This window comes from Drosophila suzukii, chromosome X (genome assembly GCF_043229965.1).
Source record: "Drosophila suzukii chromosome X, CBGP_Dsuzu_IsoJpt1.0, whole genome shotgun sequence".
Classification (NCBI taxonomy): domain Eukaryota; kingdom Metazoa; phylum Arthropoda; class Insecta; order Diptera; family Drosophilidae; genus Drosophila; species Drosophila suzukii.
Window position 1 is genome coordinate 23,587,619 of NC_092084.1, and position 19,586 is coordinate 23,607,204.

The window sequence follows — 19,586 nt, forward strand, 5'->3', positions numbered from 1 at the left end:
CATATATATAAATAAAAAACCAATGAACATTTCTTTGATAACAATAATTTATTTTTTTCTGCTCAATATTATCACATATAGAAATTAAGTTTGTACATACATAGAATAACAAAAAAAAAGGTATTTATTAATTGATAGATGCGATATATTCGGTCGAAGGATTGCTTCGCATTTGTGATGGCTTCATAGAGGCTGACAATGGCGTATATGTACGTATAAATAACAAGTGGTTATGGTTAATCGTAATCTCTGATATCCCCACGATATCCCCATCTCTGCTCCCCGATCTTTTACTTGTTGCTGCCACAGAAATTTGTCACTTTCCGCCAGAAGAATCCGAGTTTAGACGACTCTTTCTCGGCGGCTCTTTGGGCAGCCTTCTGGTTCTTGAAGATTACCCACTCACGTCTTGTATCTGGATTCGCAGGGCCCCATCGATCACTGGGCTTCAGGGAGGCCTTAAAGGACTGTAAATAAATGGGATACATTCGGTTTTAATTAGTATGACGAATTGGAAATCAAAAGCTTTATTTAAAATTAAATTGCCTACTTTAGATCATAACACTCTTTATAGAATGATATATGTACATAGATACTAATATTATATTATAAAATACAAAACTTTTTTAATTAGGAAAAATGCATTTAAAATTAACGATTTGGGATCCTTTAAAAAATAATAATATATTTTCATATTTATATTTAGTGTTACCTTCCAAATGGTGCCTTCTGAATGACGCGAGATGTACCAAATACCCCATAGTGGAAATTGGGCAGCTCCGATGGCAAACAGCAGCCAGCCAGCAACTGAAATTAGCAATAAAATGGGCAATAAAAACTTAACTCCAATCCAACTATTAACTTTTCAATTAACAGCTTACCATTGGCGGCTTCAGGGAAATAAATTTCGCTGTATTTAATTGGTTCGATGGTGGCCATTGAGTATATAAATATAATTATCATCATGACCGGCGTGAAGAAGGACCAGCACATCCGCCAGTAAAGTGAAACCCGACGATTGCACATGAACTCGATGTCATCGCAGAAGTTTTGCAGACCTGTAAGGATTATCATGGGTCACCAAAAGTAAGAAATGTTGGCCTGTTTAAAGTACACTCACCATAAACCCACACGATTCCAGCCAGTTCGAAAATGGCCAGAATAAAGACCACATAGGTACCGCCATAAAAGTCCACCAAAGTGAGGATCCACTGACCACCCTGAAACGTTAGAAATGTATGTATTATTAAAAAATATGAGATTACGTATTGATATTTTATAAGGAACTTACTGGCGTTACGTAGACCAAGCCCATTAGAAAACCGCACACGGAGGTGGTCAGCGCCACTTTCCAGTATTTCCATCCCTTGAACTGGTCGCAAATAATGGTCACAATAGTGCTCTGCAGGGCCACAATGGATCCGATTCCCAGGACAAAGAGCATGAAGAAGAAGAGAACTGAAAAGAGCTGCGGAACCGCCTGGAACTTTGATATGGCATCCGGATACGAGATGAAGGCCAAACCCGTGCCACTTCGCACCACATCACGGATATTATCAATCTGTAGATTATGCGCCAAATTGCCCAATATCGCAAATATCGTAATTCCACCCAGAAGACTGGTCAATGTGTCGAGTGTGGTTACAATCATGGCATCCCTGTAGATCCCATGATCGAATCGATTGTACGAGGCAAACATAATGATAGGTCCAGAGCCAACGGCCAGGGAGAAGAAGCACTGCACCACCGCCTCCTTCCAAACGGTGGGGTTCAAGAGTTCCCCCCACTGGGGCTCCAGAAAGAAGATTATGCCTTCGCGGGCACCTTCCAAAGTCACCGCCCTGATAAGAAGGACGAACAACACTACGTACGGGAAAAGGGCCAGGAAATAGGCCGCCTTGCCGGAACTCTTGACCCCACGCATGATCACCAGAAAGATAACCACCCAGGAGACAAACAGGGCCAGGGTCAACTGCCAACTGGGGTCACCAACGCCGTCCGTTATGTCCAGCTTCTCCTTGATCACTACATTCCTAAGAAGGATAAGGTAACAAATAAAATAAGGTAACAAAAATATTTTTATGACATTAAATAGAAATGATCTCATTAAAAAAAGGTTAACCTAATAACGCAAGTATTCAAAAAAAAATATTATCTAATGATTTCACAGTATTTGCTTAAAAATCGTACGAATTTTAGTTTATTTTGACTGACCTTCATGCCATCCAAGACACTGATCGTTTGTTACGAAAAATGGTATTCACGGTAAAGTGGAATTCCGATTTTAGCCAAAAATACGAGATTCAGATTTTAGTCAAAAATACGATTTTTCTTTCCAGTTTTTCAATCGTAGTTTAGTCAAATTACGGGGTACAGCTAAAAGACCAACTCTGTTGAACAGCTGGCTACCTATGCTAACGATCCCAATTACTTTAAGGAAAATTTATTGGGTTTTCAATCGTTGTTTTGAGCAGTAAATTATTTATGTGAGACAATAAAGAATTTACACAAATATCAGCTAAATTCTCGTTCTTATTTGTCACTGACTGCACTTAGCACATAAACAACAAAAGAAATCCAAATAAATGATGACTACGCTAAATAAGTATTTAGTATTTTGCATCACCGGTGACTATAATCTGCTTTACAGGTAAGTGAATGGCATGGGTGATAATGAAAAGAACTAGCTTTCTGTGCACAAGTCAGGAAAGAAAATGTTTCAATTGTTTATTTATTCTGTGTACCACAATATTTAATTTGAACCAACAATGAATAACCCAATTTGGTCATCAAATATGTCTGCCTATTTTCAAGGTTTTCTGTATTTGAACTTTAATATAGTATTATACTTACAGGAAGTAGAGCTCGGAGCTGCTTTGAAGCTGCGTTGTATTGGTCGCAAAAGTGCTTAAATTTCTGGCTGATTCATTGGCCAGGGACACGCCGGTTAGCAGGTTTTCCACATATTCCTGAGGTCTCGAGTTCACGCAGTTGGTCCACTCATCTCGACAATAGGACCATGGTAATTCCGATTGGAAGGATACGAAGAGGTAGTAGAGGGTTAGGGCCAGCAACGAGGAGTAGTACGAGATAATGCAGATGGTGCCAAAGGCCTGGCCATAGCCCACACCAACAAAACTCGGCACTACCGACCAGATCTTCACCGTTCCCTGGCTCGTAAACTGCCCCATGATCATCTCCAAATAGTACATGGGCTTACCTACAAAAGAGTATACAAAATATGACGAAACATCAAATAAACCCTAATTTATAACAATAAATATCTTATATGATCCTCTGATACATCGAAATATTAAATATTTATATGCTGTGCTTTAAGATAATTTATAAGATTCAGCTTCCTTACCAATCAAAAAGAGCACTATGATGTAGGGTATCAGAAAGGCACCTCCTCCATTCTCATAGGCCGTGAATGGAAACCTCCAGACATTGCCCAATCCCACGGATACCGATATGCAGGACATGAGAAACTCCAGGCCATTGCCCCAATTGGTACGCTCCGCAGTCTGTTTCTCGGCATCTGTTTTCTGTAATTAAAAACGAATTGCCAATTTTGTTAAGCAAATGTGTGCCAAGTGGTATCGCAATTCGGGGAATACAAGATTTAATAGCCCGCAAAAATACCAGACACATGACTAAATATTTAAGCATCAGTCAAGCCCCGAATTTTGGACTCTTGGACAAACACGTTTGCGTCATGTGTGCGCCATTTCCAGATACAAAGTCAGATAACCCATGGACAAGTTAAATTAATGCGCCACCTGACTTCGCCTGATAGTGCACATAAATGCCCATTATGGAATATTTATCTTAGTACGCCCAATTATGATTAGATTAGAATCACTTTCAAGTAGGCACTGAAGGAAGGCGCCAAGTTATCGATTAAGTATATTGGACTACAACAAGTTCTTAAGAAAATTCGATTTTTTATTGTGAATTCCTTAGTTATTTATTGAAGATCATTCAAAGATCATTAATTCCTTGAAGCTATATGTGGACGTAAGTTTGGATCTTGGAATCATCTCGGTAGTAAACAAATGCGGGTTATAATCTTTTTCAAGCCACCTACAAATTCATTTCGCAAAGTCATAAAGTTGTTTACGGTAATAACCTCAGTTAAATTCAATTAATAACAATTATAAATTACAAATTACAAACCACGCCCACCCGATTAAGGGAAAAAGAAATTTGCCTAATGCGCAACTGTGAAAAATTCACTTTTCATTCATTCATAATGATTTCAATTAAGTCATCGGATACCTTAACTGGGAATCCCTTAGCAAATAGTATTCATATGTCTTATTATGAATAAACACTTATTTAAAAAAAAAAAAAGAGATTTGTAGGTCTGGATTCCAGACTTTGAAACTATTCACACCTGAATTGGACAAAAATTCCAGCTGGTGACTAATATTCGAAAGCACTAATTAGTTTTGAGCAAAAAACCATCTGTCGTTTAAAACTGAGGCATGCGGAAAAACGATTTATTTTTTGGTGTAGAAAATCATTACTGTGCTTTACTATTTTCTAATTAAGAAACTAAGAAAAAAGTCTCATGTAACAGTTAAATCTTAAAATACTATAAAATCGAGTATCGAATGACCCATTTAAAAATGTTCCGACTAAATCACGAGCCATCTGTAAAGAATGTTGCTTCTAAAGTTTCGTATAACTTCTATTCGTGAAATACCTTGCAACAATATTAAATTATAATTTTACTATTATTATTTGTAATAATTTGATTGCCATTTGTTAAAATCTATTTGCAGCCCATCTATTTGCACGGCAGCAGCTGTTGGGGAGCTTTGCTATTGTTTTTCATTTTTTTTATCAGAGTGCTGGGAACGCGAGAACTGTTTTGCCGCTTACATATTTGTACTATTCGAAAAAAAAGCTGTTTAAATAAAACAATAACTCATCTGGTGGAGTGGGCAATGGGACGGGAAAGCCTCGGCAATTAGGGAGGTAAATGAAAACGAAACTGCATCATCAAGACATATCTACATATGGGATATCTATGAAATAGCCGAAGCCCAACTGTTTACTTATCCATTTTTATCTCCAGGGGCAAAGGTGTTACAATCTTCTTATTACCTTTCCATTTTGAATGCCTTACAAAGATATTTATAAATGTGAATATATTTGTACCACAGGCTGTTGAACCGATGTTCATTTATCTAATGCATAATTGAGGGTATTTTTGCACTCTGGGAAATTCTAACTCGGGAATTACCTTAATTGTATAAGCCATAAATTCAACTTATGTTGACCGCAATTTAATGTAGCTTTGCTTTGAGCTGGCCATGTCAGTTTGTGCGGGCCTTTCCCCTGGGGAAATAACTATTTTTAAATCAATTAGTTATTTAAAAAAAAACCTTGATGATCCATAGAGCATCTGCATTTCGCATGCAATCAAGGTAGGATGACTCTTTAGGGGAATTACCTCAATTTACATGTAGGTATTAGGGTAGAGATGTACTTGCAACTGCGGAATCATTAAAGATCTTATCTCTAGATTTTAAATCGAGAAATTATTCAAAAACTGAATTACTGAGATACAGAGAATTTGAGAAATATATTTAGAGTTCTTGTTATGATCTATTTGTGAGTAAAGAGTTACAAGAACTAAACTTTTGATATCTTATTGACCAACTTTGGCAACGTTTATAAGAACCAATTTTGTTCATGTCTTTTTATAATGCATTGCAATTTCTGGGAAATGTTGTAATATATAATGGAGGTAGGCGAAGCGAACTTGTCACTTCGGAAAACACTCATATATATTATTTGTTCGTCAGTTTATGGCTGCTGTAGTGAAAACTGGTTTCCAGCTCTTCGGCCATATAGCATATATAGTATAGTTTTTGCTGATCTAAAGCGGGGCGCTAGTTGCTCAGATAACTAACGGTTTTAGGGCATTATTGAGCTCTAAATAGAACAAAAGACGTCGTACTCAGATATTTATGTGGCGCAGGGGATCGTAAAGCGTATAAGATATGCATATAGTATCCACATGACAGAGTCTTTTACCACATTTCGGGGTGGACCGTAAATCGCATTTTCGTTTGTCGGTCGATTAGCCTGCAATTAAACCCTAACTGCCTTAATGATCACAATGATCATAAAGTCATTCAGAGATTGTAAAGCCCACACTGAGCGAAATGAATGGACAGATATGACGAAGGGCTAATCAAAAGCATAATTGTGGGTGAAAGTCCAGGGTAACTTGATAAATGTTTATATATCCTATAGTTCTATTAAGTTCTATAAATGACGTTTTTAAAGGAATGTTTTGCCCAATGGGCGTATACTTAATTTTCGGACTGTTTCGTTGTTTCTAATCTGATGTTCTAGCCACTTGAATTTTTCGAGTGCCACTCAAAAGCAATTCCATTAGGGATATAATAAGTTCTTTGATTTTTTTAGACTTACTTCCGGTGATCCGTTGGGGGTTCCATTTGCAGTGCCATTCGTCGGCTGTACTCCTTTCAACTCCATTTTTGTTTCCAGTTTAAAATACGACTACTCGCTTTGTAACAACTGTTGATGGTTATTTGCGTTTTGCTGTTTAATTGCTGTTTTTTTTAATTAGCACATTGCATTGACCAGCCCTTGGTTATGGTTGGTTTGGCAACTCCAACTGCAGTTTCGGAATCGTTTTTTTAATTATTATTTTTTTTTGTTTATGGGTTTAAGGCTTTGGCGGTGCTGGAGGCGCGCTTGTGGTGCCGTGAACGCCGCGGCTGGAACTGAGAACTTTACGAGTGCTGGCCGCTTTAAGAACCGCCAAAGTCAAGCAGCGTTTTTTTTTCGCCAGCGCTCAGCAGGTAATAAGCGTGAAATTATTCACACACATTCATGCCCGTTCAGAGAAAACCTGCAGCAGTACCTGTACCAGGTAATACACTTAGTGAACTCGAAGTGGGGGAGGGTGGAAAACTTTAGTATCGTGCTCTCGTGTGCTCTTCGTTTTGCGATCGTAGTTATCACGAAGATCGGCCAGAACGGGGGTTCCAATTCTCGGATAAGGAAGTACCCACCGAAAGGCAGAAGAAATCCGTACGGAGTGTACCCAACAATGTGTCGGCGTTCAAATAAACAGTCTGCACTCAAAAAAAAAACTAAAATCAAAGCATCAAAGCTAAGATGGCATATCACTCTTTAAATAATTAAAAATGTAATTCATCCTCGAGTCTTTGAAAAATAATACTTATAGAATATAACATCATCATTACCATTACCATGATATGGTTTCTGATAATAGATAACATTTCATATTTCAAAATAGAAAAGTTTAATTGGAGAGTTCCTGATGATAGAAAATGACTCTTCCTTTAAACCTGTAAATATGTAATATTGATAACTTCGAGAATAAAAGAGGAAATGGTTACTGATCATAGAAAGTCTAATCTCCTTTAAACCATTCCTTATAATATAAAATTTTCCATTTCAATTTACTACTCACCTGTTGAGTTCCCATATTTATTTTTAGAGGTATTCAAAATCTTCTTCGTATGACATCCAAAACCGTCCAATCTACTGGATCTTACTGCTGCCATAACACAAGAATGTAAATAAGTCATTAGGCAAATGCTTTCCATTTCCTAATTAACTTTTAGCGTGCCATTTATATTACCTGTGAGATAACCTACGAATTCCAGGTTACTCTAATTTAAAAAGCTGGTGGTAATAAAAATAAAATCGTGGGTTTGTTAAATGGTAGGAATATTTTTTTCTGGGTGTAAGGAAACCCCGAATAAGAAGCAAAAGATGCCTGATAACACAGCGTATACCCCAAAGTAGAGATAGATAATCACATGTGGATACATGGATTTACCACCCAAAATGGAGTGGGGCAACGTAGCCAGGGCCCACTGTCCGTCGCTATGTAGAAAAACTCCTGACTTAGATATAAAAACCGGCAGGCCAATATCAACCCTAAATGGTCAGCAGTAGTAAATACCTCCCGATAGACGGACCTGCAGACGCAGACACAGTAAAACCACTTTACGAACTTATCCGAACCGGCCGTGACTGGCCACTTTCTATATAGATTAGGCCAGCTGAGAAATCACCCCAAAATGACCAATCAAGAAACATGAAAAAAACAGAATTGCAGACAAAACCAATTAGGAATCGATAATCGCAAGGGTAATTAAGGAAGCACATATAGATTCGGGAGAATTCCAAACATTGGTCAATGAAAGTTTTACTCTGACCTCGATCTAACCGGACGGACTGATTCCAAAGTTAAAACAAATCTTTGGCCATCGACTGTGACGCATAGAACTGTTGGTTCAAGTTCAATATCGTAAACTCGTAATATCTAAGATATCATGGAACGTCAGACGATACAATACAATGCGGCAATTGCAAGTTCCATTTGATCAATTGCATTGAATCATGGGAATTGGTTTTCGGGAAAGTAGAAATCGATATTATTGGGGGATCGCAAACCATATCGGACTAGGACGATGACTTCAACTTCCTTATCGGGCTTCAACAACAATCCAACTTTTGGATAAGAACCCTTGACACTGGTCGGGTAAGTACATAAATTATAAACTTAGATTGTACGTTTAGCATTGAAGGCTATAAAATACAGCGGTAAGATATGCCATTTCTTAGGATAATTCCTTGTAGAACCGTTTAAAAACGAAGAGCTGAAAGAAGAACCCAAACCCCACCAATAAGAAAACTCTTGATCTCATTTAATTCCTTTTCAATAATGTTTTATTTTAATGTACTTGCATTATATTTAGTTAATAACTAGATTTGTAAATTATTCTCACTTTAATGCGTCTATAAATTAAATCTTATTCGTAACTCTTGTCTCTCAGCATTACTAGATAAGAAAAAAAATAGAAGTACCACACACATACGATGATCTTTAAGGGAGGACACTCTTCTCTCGCTATCCACTAAGATTAGTTTCAATATGTGCTCTACATCATGTCTGTTGTGTTTGCATTATCTCTATGTCAGTTATCAGTTTATCAACAATTGTACAAGTGACAAATCTACAATGAATTCGATAAAACACCGAGAACGTTGACAACTCTGGCGAATACAAATTGAAATTAGACTTTTGACTAAGTTTAATATTTCGTTTAAAAGTAACCAATAATATAAGTAATGTTCCATAGGCTAAAATGTATTTTTCTCTCATTAGAATTTTCAAAGGCGACATTAAAACAAGGATCCATTAAACGAATTTGCACTACAGTGTGGAAGGCAGCGGGAGGGGGCGAAGTGGGGGATGGGGGCTTGAGATCCCCCCATCCCCTTCGCCAAAAACCTCCTTGGCCCCTCCAAAAGTTGATCAAGTCAATAATGTTTTTAAGATAACAATAAGAATGAATTACTTTAAATTATCAAGTAAATGGTAAATTAATTACACACGAAAGATTTAAAAAGAAACAGCAAAAAAAGTGTAATAATAATAATAATGATATAATGATAGCGATAATAATAATAGTAAACTAAGAAGAATAACACGCCAAGTCTTTCATTTTGACAAAATAGATATAATATGTGTGTGGATCATCACTTGTACGTTATATTAACTAAATTATTTATTTATGACGGTGACGACAATGAGAACAATGACGACGACGACTATTTAGCTGAATTATGATTGATTGATCATATTGAAATCTTCATAAATGATATATATATTTTTTTCCGTTGCTGCCGATCTATTCTCAATGTGAAATACATTTCAAATAAAACTCATTTCTTTTGAACAAAATAAATATGGTTAACATGGTTGGTTGGTTGGTTGATTTGTTGGTTAGTGTGTTATTGTATTATTGATGTATTGTGGTTGTGGTTGTTGTGGTTGTGCTGCATTTAGAACAATTCTACCTAATTTGCTGCTAGGCTAGACACCCAGAATTGGTAACTAACTGGTAAGCGATTAGTTTGCAACAATTTCCTTGCTTTAAGAGTTAGCTATTCTTGCGTATACAAAAGAATTTTGAAAGAAAGGCATTTAGAGGTTTTCACTCCGTTTTTCAAGAGGCTAGTTTTGGTAGCAACAATTATTGTTTTGTTTTTTCTTTTTTTGCATTTCTTTGTCTGTCAAAATGGATTTTATTTACAATGGGTTTTTTGGGGGAAAACGTATCCATTTCTGTTTGTTTAATAGTTTTTTCTGTTTTTTTGTTTTCTTTTGTTTTGTTTTATTTTATGTTTGTTTGTTGACTAACAATGGCACACACGCATATATAGATATTTAGAATTTGTAACTTGTTAATTTGTCTGTTTTTCAAGTGGTTTTTCTCTGTTAGGCATTCTGCGGCTTAAGTGCGGGTGTTGAGGTGAGGTGAGGGGTTGTTTCTTTTCTAATTTCCTTTCTTCTCTAACTCCATCATCTCCATCTTACTTTCAGCTGTTCAAAGTAATCTTGTACTCTCCAACGTTCTTGATGGCAAAACCATACGAAAACTTTGGGGTGAAAAATTTTGCAAAAAAATATTTATAAAACACGCGTTTCGAGCGGCCTTTGGAGGCGTCCGGAAAACAAAACACATTATCAATGGTAAAACTAGGAAACTGGAATATTGGATCAGGCAGGGAATAATTTCAATATCGCCGATATCGATGAATGAGGACTTCAGTGCCCATAATAACTTTTCTACCGAGGAAGATATAGAAGATGAAATCGCTCTGATAATGCAAAATGTCCGAAATAAGCTCGAAGAAGTCCAAAAAATCCGTAGAATGTGAAAAACAGGAATTAAAAATATTATGATTTATGTCAATGGGAACTTGACAATTCCTCATTTTCCAATCCCTTTGAAGAGGATTGGAAAATGAGGAATTGTCAAGTTCCCATTGACATAAATCATAATATGTTTAATTCCTGTTTTTCACATTCTACGGATTTTTTTGACTTCTTCGAGCTTATTTCGGACATTTTGCATTATCAGAGCGATTTCATCCCTTTGAAGAGGATTGGAAAATGAGGAATTGTCAAGTTCCCATTGACATAAATCATAATATGTTTAATTCCTGTTTTTATATAGGTTTCGGCCATCGCGAATCGTAAATGTGAAATTTGCATAGTCTTCTTTAGTTGTACGGAAATAAATTTAAAAGTCCCACCCCCAAAGAGCTGTGATAAACTAAAATAATATTTGACCAACCGAAGATTTCCCCAGTTGTTTTAGCCGCAGTTGAGTTGCGTCGAGTTCAAATTCGCCTACACTTGTTGGTAATTGCTGTGAAGTGAAGTGTCTGGTTGTCTGGTGTCGTTGTCTGAGTAGTTTCAGTATGAATACAAATTAAACGAAAGTTACATAATGCATGTAAATATATAAAATGATCGTTCAGATATTATCAGTTTTAAAAAGGCCTATTATAATATTTACAGATCTCAGCAAATAGCAACATAAAATTTAAATTATATCAGGTTTCTCTCTATTTTTGCCAAGATATATATATTTTTTTTCTTTTTCTTTATATCTGATGAACGCTTGATATTTTAGTTAAGTTTATATTTAGTGTATTTTTGTTTTTGCATTTTTGTTAAATTTATAAAAACTATTTACACTAGGTAGAGTAATGCCTACTTATAAACTGAGTATGGTAATATCTTAAGCGGTCCGTTCTCAAATCCGACAGTTCTAGCCGATCCGTAGGATGCCCGCCCGCCCGTTGGTGCCACGAGGTCACAAATCATATAACCTAGCCTGATCCTTCCCCCATTTTGGTATCCAATCCTGGGCAGTCAACAAACAAACGTTTGCCTTTTTTTTGTGTATAATGTGTGTGTTAGTGAGGTGTTCGGTGCTCTTATTCATATATGCGTGTGTGTATTTTGCGTTTGGGTGTTGTGTTTGTTATGTTATGTAATGATTAAGGGGGCGCTTTTTCCCTAGGCTCAGTCGCATTCTACAACTTAACGAACGTGTTGCTTTGTTTTTGTTTCTGTTTGGGGCCTCTGCAATTTGGCAGTTCTTCTGGAATCTACCGTTTGCTATATTCTATGTGCCTACATGCTATCTGTAAAAAAGCTGCATCCGCATTCGTCATCCGGATACACAGCCCTTTGGAGCCTGCTGCACAAGACTCAAGCATTCCCTTGTTGCACTGCCAAGTTGCTTGATTTGTGTGTTGAGTGATTGTTGTTTAAGTTTGCTTTTAGTTTTCATTTAGTTCTTGGTTACTAGTTGAGTTGTTCACGAAGGCTGTTAGTCACGCATCTCCACCCACTTTGCGAGGTTTCTGGCGACCAGTTCCTTATTGATAAAGATTACATTCTGCAATTAGAAAATACGAGTTAGAAACTTTCTGTTCAAGACTAGTTGTACCATTTTAAAACAGGCGGGTGTATTTATTTGGTGTGATTTGCTAAAATAAAAGTAAACCCATTGTTTTAAAAAGGTACACAATCACTTCTACACATTTTTAATTTTTAAGATATTTACTTGTTATTGTTAATATTAATATAATTTTAAAACATTTATACTTGTTATTTTTTAGGTAAGATATTAATTTTGACTTTTTCCTTAAATTGATTAAAGTATTAAAATAAACAATAAATAAAAATGAAAAAACAAATAATTAAAAAGATGGTAGGTTTACTTTAAATTAAGTATGGCTTTTTAAGCACAAAAGAATGTTTTCTTCCCATAGAAATAAAATAATATTAGAAGAGTAAGCTGGAAATAGGTTTGCCATTATGTCACGCGCTGTCACCAGCTATCTCCCTCTCAACAAACATGCCATCTCTCTCTGATCGATGGTTCATACTCACATTGGGACCTAGAGAAGCGAATAAATAGATTTCTGGTATGTTGTGACTATTGTAGCCGGCGACTTGTGCTTGCAAGACAATGCCTTTGGTAAGTTGGTTGAGGATTTCGGCCGCTTCGATGGACCAGGTCTCACCTGTCATGAAAACCAAGGAATATATGATAAATATCTGGTAAACATCATGGATTATAAACACTCACCGATGGGCTCAATGTTGGACAGGATACATTCGGTGGCCTGGAAGGGCACACTCATGAAATCGGTGCGAATCTGGCGAAGTGTGTCAAAGCCGACATTCATGTAGCCACCGAAGTCGAGGAACTTGACCAGGCAACGCTCCTCGTCCTCGGCATCCGTATCCACGATCTGAACGCGATACCACACCCCATTGATGGGTATCACGCACACGGCACTGACCTCCAAGCTGGGCAGCAGGGGCGACTCCATGGTGGAGTAGCTATCGTACAGCTGCTTCTGCAGCATGGGCAGCGATGGATGCGAGGGATGCAGCGGGTGCTGGATGAACACATGCGACCCGGACAGCACCGCGCTCACCACCACATCATTGTTGATGCCCTCGATCAGTTTCAGCTGCGGGTTAGGAGTTAGCCAAGGCATTAGTGATATATGGATGGATTGGTTGGTTGGTCGGATGGATGGATGGGGACTCGAAATCTAAACTTTCCGATTGCGCCGACACGACAGGAACAGTGTCCAACCACTTAGAGAAATTCAAAAATACTCTCTGCGTATTCAACGGGAGGAATACTACCATAAAATCATCAAATCAAATCAGCTAATTAGCTAGCTAATCGGCTATAACCATGTCGTGTCGGCGGCATCGTCACCATTGTCATTGTCATCGTCACACCATCACTCACTTGTAGATTGTAGAGGCTTTCGGTCGAAAGAGGAACTATGGTCTGGGGAAGCGCAAAGTGGATGCGTTGCATGGTAAAGTTGGGATACCGCTTGGCAGGCAAACGTTGACGGATCATGGCCAGTGCGGCATCAATTTCGCTTTCGGTACCCTCAATGGTACAGATGCGCACTTTGCTCGAATAGGGATTCTTGCTAAGAACGACGCTGGCCAGGGTTTTGGCCTTGATTTGATTAATAAACGTCCGCTTGCGGCCGTACAGGTGACCAATCAGGCTGATGGGGAAGAGGAACTCATAGGTGGTCTTCACGCGTGTCGCCTCCGAGCGGGGCAGACTGGATCCCTTGCCGGAATCGCCCGACTGAACGCTGCAAATGCTCAGCGATGGGCTGGCCGCATCCACATTGCGCTTCTGATTGCCATTACTGTCCACCAGTTCCTCCTTCAGCACCGTCTGTTCCGGTTCCTGATCCGGCTCTTGCTCTTGCTCCCCATTGGACTTCTTGGTGGTCTCTTCCTTGGCAACATCCTCTTTCTTTCCCTTCTCCTTGGGCTCACAGTTGTTATTCTGCTCACACTCCTCCTTGGTGGTGTAATTGGTATCTAGGAAGGAGTTCTCCGGCGATATCTTCGGTGTACGTGTGGCCTTGATCACCACCGGTTCCACTGTCTTTTGACTGGCCTTACGATTATAAAACGATACACGTGTATTTACCGAATCTGGTAGATCACGTGGCGATGATAGATTCTCGAAATCCTCATCTATGGAGCAGAGCTTCTTGTGCTCGGCATCTTGGATCTTTGACTTGAGCATTTCGGAATCGATCTGCTGCTGATGCTTGCCATTTGAGGTGCGTCCATTACTCTGGATTTTGATCGGTGCGGATTTGCCATACAACATAGTGGGACTATCCTTTTCATCACTGCCACTTCCGCTGTTACTGCCACCACTTCCGCTTCCGTTGGCTATGGTTCCATTGATGTTCATCGACTTGCTGGCCGGTTGCTGCGGCAATTTACCATTCTGCAGGACTCCATTGGCCTTGCGCGCCTGCAGAGTGGGCTCAATCGCCGAGTCCTTGATGGCCGATGTGTCCTCGTCATCGGGCTTGTCTAAACGATTTTTATTTCTACGCCGAAACCAGAAGACGCCGAGTATAAATGCTACACCGGGCAGTGAGAGGTAGAGTAGAGGACGACTGGATACCATTTTCGCTGAATATTGAAAGATCTGAAAAGGTGGATAGTTTTCAGTTAGATGAGATCAATATATTTTATTTATTTTTTCAACAAGTTTCCCCAGATTCTCCAATACCTTTTGAAAAGTAATAATAAATAAATGTCCCACGCTAGGGTGAATTTTAATAAAAGGCGGACGGAATTTAAACGGGTTCCTAGATCAAAATGTAAATTTCAGACGGAATTTAAACGGGTTGCTAGATTATAATTTTTGATTTTGTTTTTCAAATGCATTAGTTGTGAAAGTCTTAGTAATGATATTCTAAGACAGAACTCAACAAAATAAACAATAATATGATCCCTATGTAAATCCAATATATCGCTTAAAGTAAATCTTTTCAACATCGTCAGATGCCGTATCTTATAAATATATATATGAAATATATAAAACTGCAAATCAAATAGTTAGTTGTTTAGTGTATAGTCAGCAAATATTGCTGAATTCTTATCAAGACCACAATTTACAAATTAAGTAGCGTCGTATATTGTTATTTAAAATGCTTGTCATGACAAAAGATAAGAACAAGTACACAAAGTTGTATTTTTGTTGAATAACCAAATGCTGAATGAATTCGGTATATGATTTACATAGTATTTGGAAATAATTTTAGATATATTGAGCATGTAAAAACCACCACATGACTATTATTTGAAAATTAAACTATATTTAAATTTGAAAACCTATTAAAAGGTTTTCAATTCTTTTTGAAAATCACGAGACCCGCGTGCATGTGCTTGTTTGCATAAGTGTGCATGCGTGTTTGTAAGTTTTTTTCCCCTGTGCCTGTGTGTGTGTTTGATTTTGGCTTTTTCCTTTCTGAACTTTTGCGTATTTATAGCAACAAATAAATACGTAAATATAGACAACAACAAAAATGTCGAGAGAGCGAAGAAGGTGCAAAGCGATTTTGAATGCCACGCGGAAGGGAAAAACGCAACGAGAGAGAGTGAGAGAGAGCGATGCAGGGGGACAGAGAGTGTGAGCAAGATCGCTAGCGAAGAGCGCGTGCGCAAGAACGCGAAGAAAGAGAAGGAAAGATTGTGAGTGCGAGAGCACAAGAAGAAACCGTTACGTTTACGTATGGCAATGGCAAATGTTACGAAATCATTACAAAACAAAACTAAAAGTTACGAAAACAACAGTTTGCCAGAAATTCTTCACCTCTTTACTAAATAAATATCACTATTTGATATCACCAATTCACTAAATGGCCTAAAAAACTGGTTCGTTTTTTCTTCTTCAGATTTCGTTTGTATTTTTCTTTTTGTCGTTTTATGGCATCAATTCGTTTGGGTTTGATTATATTTGGAGTCTGTATGCTTTTGTTTGTTTTTTTTTTGGTTGTTGCTTTTTTTCGGTTTCGAAATGCCGGCGAAATTTTTCGAGAGGTTCGAGATATCGACTGCTCGATATAAGAAGGGAAACTACTTTGCCCGCCTTCTAATTGCCATTTCTTCGGGCTTATTTTTTTTTATTTCGGCAACGATTCTCCGCTCTTCACTCCATCCGCCATTCTTCATCTTCTTTTCCTGCCCCTTTCCGCGAAAAAAGAGAGGATGCGTGAAAAGTTTTTTTTAGCGCCCCTTTCCACCCACACACAAACACACATGCAGCCCAGTGGGAAAGAGAGGGACGGAGAGAAAGAGAGTGGCGAGCTCATTAGAACAAAAAGAAATCCGAAATCCGTTATTCGAAATCCATCCAAATACGCCACAAATGCACATTCAAATTTTGTCAACATTTCCGCACAGTGGTCCCAAAATGTGCTAGTCATGCTGAACAGTGGGGATTAAGAGCATTTTATCCAGTAAAATTTTGGATTGTTAGGGATTCTTGAAGAAACGGCTTTATAATTTAATATGCATTTATATTAATAATTTAACAAACGACAGAGGCTCATGATTACAGAACACACCCATAACTATCTCAATCTGTTTCATTCCACTGTAGCGAGCTACCCCTTCCTCGATTTCGTCACTTCGTTAGGGCCCAAAGGTCCTCGGCCGCACAGTGGACAGATGATAAGCCCAATCGCCAAACAACCAAACAACAAATAGCGACAGATCGCCGTGCTGGCAAAGGGGTCGTGCGAGGGGGTGGGGCCTAATGGGGTGCTATAAAATGCCCATGGAAGGGCAATCGGCCAGACAGCTGTGGCAATTCCGAATCGTAAAAAAACTGGGTGACGGGGATTTTTTGCATACCCTTCTTTGGCAGTATTATAAGTTTACTTAAGAGTTTGCAACTTACGAACTTGGTTATTCAATAAAATTAACAAACACTATTTTAACTATTTTATCTAATGACATGATTGCACAACTTCTTTAATTTCTAAGATGATAGATTTTTGATTTATAATAAACAAATTTTTCAAAGCAAAGGTTGTTGTTTTTAGAGGTACATATTTATATGAGATTAAAAGGCAGGGTATATAATCTTCGTCTTGCCATTCTCAAGTTTCTTAATAATTTCTTATTCCGTAAGCTTGTTTACACATGCATATTGATGTGTGTGCGTGCGTGTCTTGGCATGCAAACAAACATGTTTAGGCATGTTTTTTTGTCTTTCTGTTAGTTGTTATTTTTGACTTTGAACTTGCATGTTGTTGTTGTTGCTCGAAACTCGAATTTCCATGCGGTCAAATGAAGAAGCCGACGAAAGGGGCGGGGAAGCAACAGCCGAAAAATGTTAAATTCCCCTTTAAACTCCGCAAGAGCAAGAGTGGAGAGAGGGAGAGGGATAGAGCGAGCGGCATCAAAACAACAACAAGCCAGGTGCAACAACATTGCCAGCTAGCCGAAAAATCCACATTGTTATAATCTTGGCAACGTGGTTTCCGATCATATGGTGGCCAAAAATGGGCGGGGATTGTATAATCGGGCGGAAATATATCTATATCTTTTATATATATTGTGGGAGTGGCTGCTCCTTTTTGGCTCTCTTTCTAGCTAAAATACAAAAAACCCAAAATTAACGGTGAAAGCTGTGAAACACACACACGCAGAGTTAGCATACTTATGCTCAGTATGTGTGAGTGTGTGTGTGTGTTTTGGTGAGTGTGATTGTGCGATGGCATTGTGTAATCGTCGATTTTAACTCCAAATTTTTCCCTTTGCCACCCACTGTCACTTTGCCGGAACAACAACAAAAACAACGGCAGACGGGCATACACTTAAACAAAAACTAAAAAAAATAGAAGAGAGTAGGGAAGCGTAGAGAAAGGAGAGCGAGCAGGAGAACTGCATGCAAAAAGAACTCGGGACTCGAGACAGTGGCACAAGTCCATTCGGGACAGAACATGACACCATTTTCTGCCACCATCTCTCTGTTTTGGCACACCAAACACACACACAACGCACTTTTTGTACTAGGTTATGTTCCGCGTGCTTCGATTTCTTACCTCTCGCAACCGCTTGGATAACTTATTTTGCTCACTATTTTTGGGGGTTTTCAATTGAATGTACTGCACTCGCGTGTTTTGTATGGTCTACTTGTTTATTTGCTGGCGATTTAAGGCGATTTCTCAGCGCTACAGAGCTGCACGAATTAAACACGTGTCTACGTTCCACCTTTTACAAATCACAATAACATGGCCGGCGTGCGGCAGTGTTGCCATCCCTTGCCGAAACTCTGCCAATCGTTTGCCTCACGGGGAATCACGATTCGCGACAAACAAATGGCCAAGTTGCACGCGGCGCGCACAAAGGAAAGGGTTTTCGCTGGAATTGCACTCGATTTGCTTGCACAAAGCCGAAAAAAACGTGTGTGGAGAACTGGTCATCGGATCGAATGGCAACACATCCACGAACAGGGTTGCTACTTTGCATCGATACCTATCGATTGTGGGCGAGCAACCCTGAAGTGGCAGCTGCTGGAGCGGAGTTGCCGCCGTGCTGCGCGTAGGAGTGTTGGTAAATGCGTTGCGCTATAAAAATACCCCAATTGTTTTGTATTTTCCTTAAAAATTCTTCAAAACTAAAAGCCCATTACTTAATGTTAGACCATTTTAATAGTAAGTCTGGCATTAAATTTAAGAAAACTTCACAAAATAAAATAAATTGAAACCAAAGTTTTCAAGATATATTTTTAACAGTTTTTTTCAGATCATATTATTGAAAGTTGGAAGTAATAACCTAATTAGAATAAAAAATATTCAGCTCAATGTTTTTGGAGGTAGACAAATAACATTCTGACCTCCACTTTAATTTTTATAACTTGTAATGTTTTAAGGAAAAACAAGCTGAAAATCGCGAACAAATTTTTTGTTGTCTACTTGCTTTACCAAATTCTTAAAATAATTTTATTGGTCAATGTTTAATAAAACTATGAAAGTGTTTGAATTTATTATCAATATTGTGCAAATCGATTGGTGTTTTTATGAATAAAAAGAAGTGCACCATTTAAGAATCTGACGGAATTTAAATAATATTAAAGTAGTAAAATAAATATTTTTACTTAGAAGTGAAAATTCTTTGTAAAACCAAAATATGGTTTTGTTCAAGTTATTTATGACATTACACCCAATTCATTAATAATTTTATTTGAATTCGTTTCTATTTCAATATATATCTTTTTCCAAAAATAAAATAAAATCGTACTGCCTTATAGCCATTTAAAGCTAGTTTGCGGCTTATTCTGACCGTAAAATATCAATATTTTTAATTTTTCCTTGCAGCTGTCTGG

The 19,586-nt window shown here is 38.1% G+C and overlaps 2 protein-coding genes across 3 annotated transcripts; both read right to left on the reverse strand.

Moving 5' to 3' along the window:
- Positions 1 to 29: 29 nt before the first annotated feature.
- On the reverse strand, positions 30 to 6,774 carry NAAT1 (Nutrient Amino Acid Transporter 1). The gene is made up of 8 exons (XM_017090616.4): positions 6,454 to 6,774; positions 3,368 to 3,548; positions 2,854 to 3,220; positions 1,292 to 2,033; positions 1,121 to 1,220; positions 882 to 1,058; positions 713 to 807; positions 30 to 467 (listed from the first exon to the last, which is right to left on the reverse strand). The coding sequence occupies exons 1-8, from the start codon at positions 6,517 to 6,519 to the stop codon at positions 291 to 293; spliced, it is 1,905 nt and encodes a 634-aa protein (XP_016946105.2). The 5' UTR covers positions 6,520 to 6,774; the 3' UTR covers positions 30 to 290.
- A 2,897-nt stretch (positions 6,775 to 9,671) lies between these two features.
- On the reverse strand, positions 9,672 to 18,687 carry spoon (A-kinase anchor protein spoonbill). Of its 2 annotated transcripts, none has more exons than XM_017067631.4 (5): positions 18,304 to 18,687; positions 13,665 to 14,894; positions 12,984 to 13,374; positions 12,785 to 12,918; positions 9,672 to 12,287 (listed from the first exon to the last, which is right to left on the reverse strand). In XM_017067631.4, the coding sequence occupies exons 2-5, from the start codon at positions 14,871 to 14,873 to the stop codon at positions 12,219 to 12,221; spliced, it is 1,803 nt and encodes a 600-aa protein (XP_016923120.2). In that variant the 5' UTR covers positions 14,874 to 14,894; positions 18,304 to 18,687; the 3' UTR covers positions 9,672 to 12,218. The 2 variants fall into 2 exon arrangements, with proteins under 2 accessions (XP_016923120.2, XP_016923121.2); XM_017067632.4 differs by lacking the exon at positions 18,304 to 18,687 and adding an exon at positions 16,065 to 16,257.
- Positions 18,688 to 19,586: the final 899 nt, after the last annotated feature.

What these genes read in the sequence shown, in the direction of transcription:
- NAAT1 (XM_017090616.4), bottom strand. Translation starts at nt 6,519, where the DNA reads ATGGAGTTGAAAGGAGTACAGCCGACGAATGGCACTGCAAATGGAACC. An exon ending in TGGAATCGTGTGGGTTTATG is followed by an intron (nt 1,059 to 1,120) that starts GTGAGTGTACTT and finishes TAATCCTTACAG; the next exon opens with GTCTGCAAAACTTCTGCGAT. An exon ending in CAGAAGGCACCATTTGGAAG is followed by an intron (nt 468 to 712) that starts GTAACACTAAAT and finishes ATTTATTTACAG; the next exon opens with TCCTTTAAGGCCTCCCTGAA.
- spoon (XM_017067631.4), bottom strand. Translation starts at nt 14,873, where the DNA reads ATGGTATCCAGTCGTCCTCTACTCTACCTCTCACTGCCCGGTGTAGCA. An exon ending in AAAGCCTCTACAATCTACAA is followed by an intron (nt 13,375 to 13,664) that starts GTGAGTGATGGT and finishes CCTAACCCGCAG; the next exon opens with CTGAAACTGATCGAGGGCAT. An exon ending in GTCCAACATTGAGCCCATCG is followed by an intron (nt 12,919 to 12,983) that starts GTGAGTGTTTAT and finishes TTTTCATGACAG; the next exon opens with GTGAGACCTGGTCCATCGAA.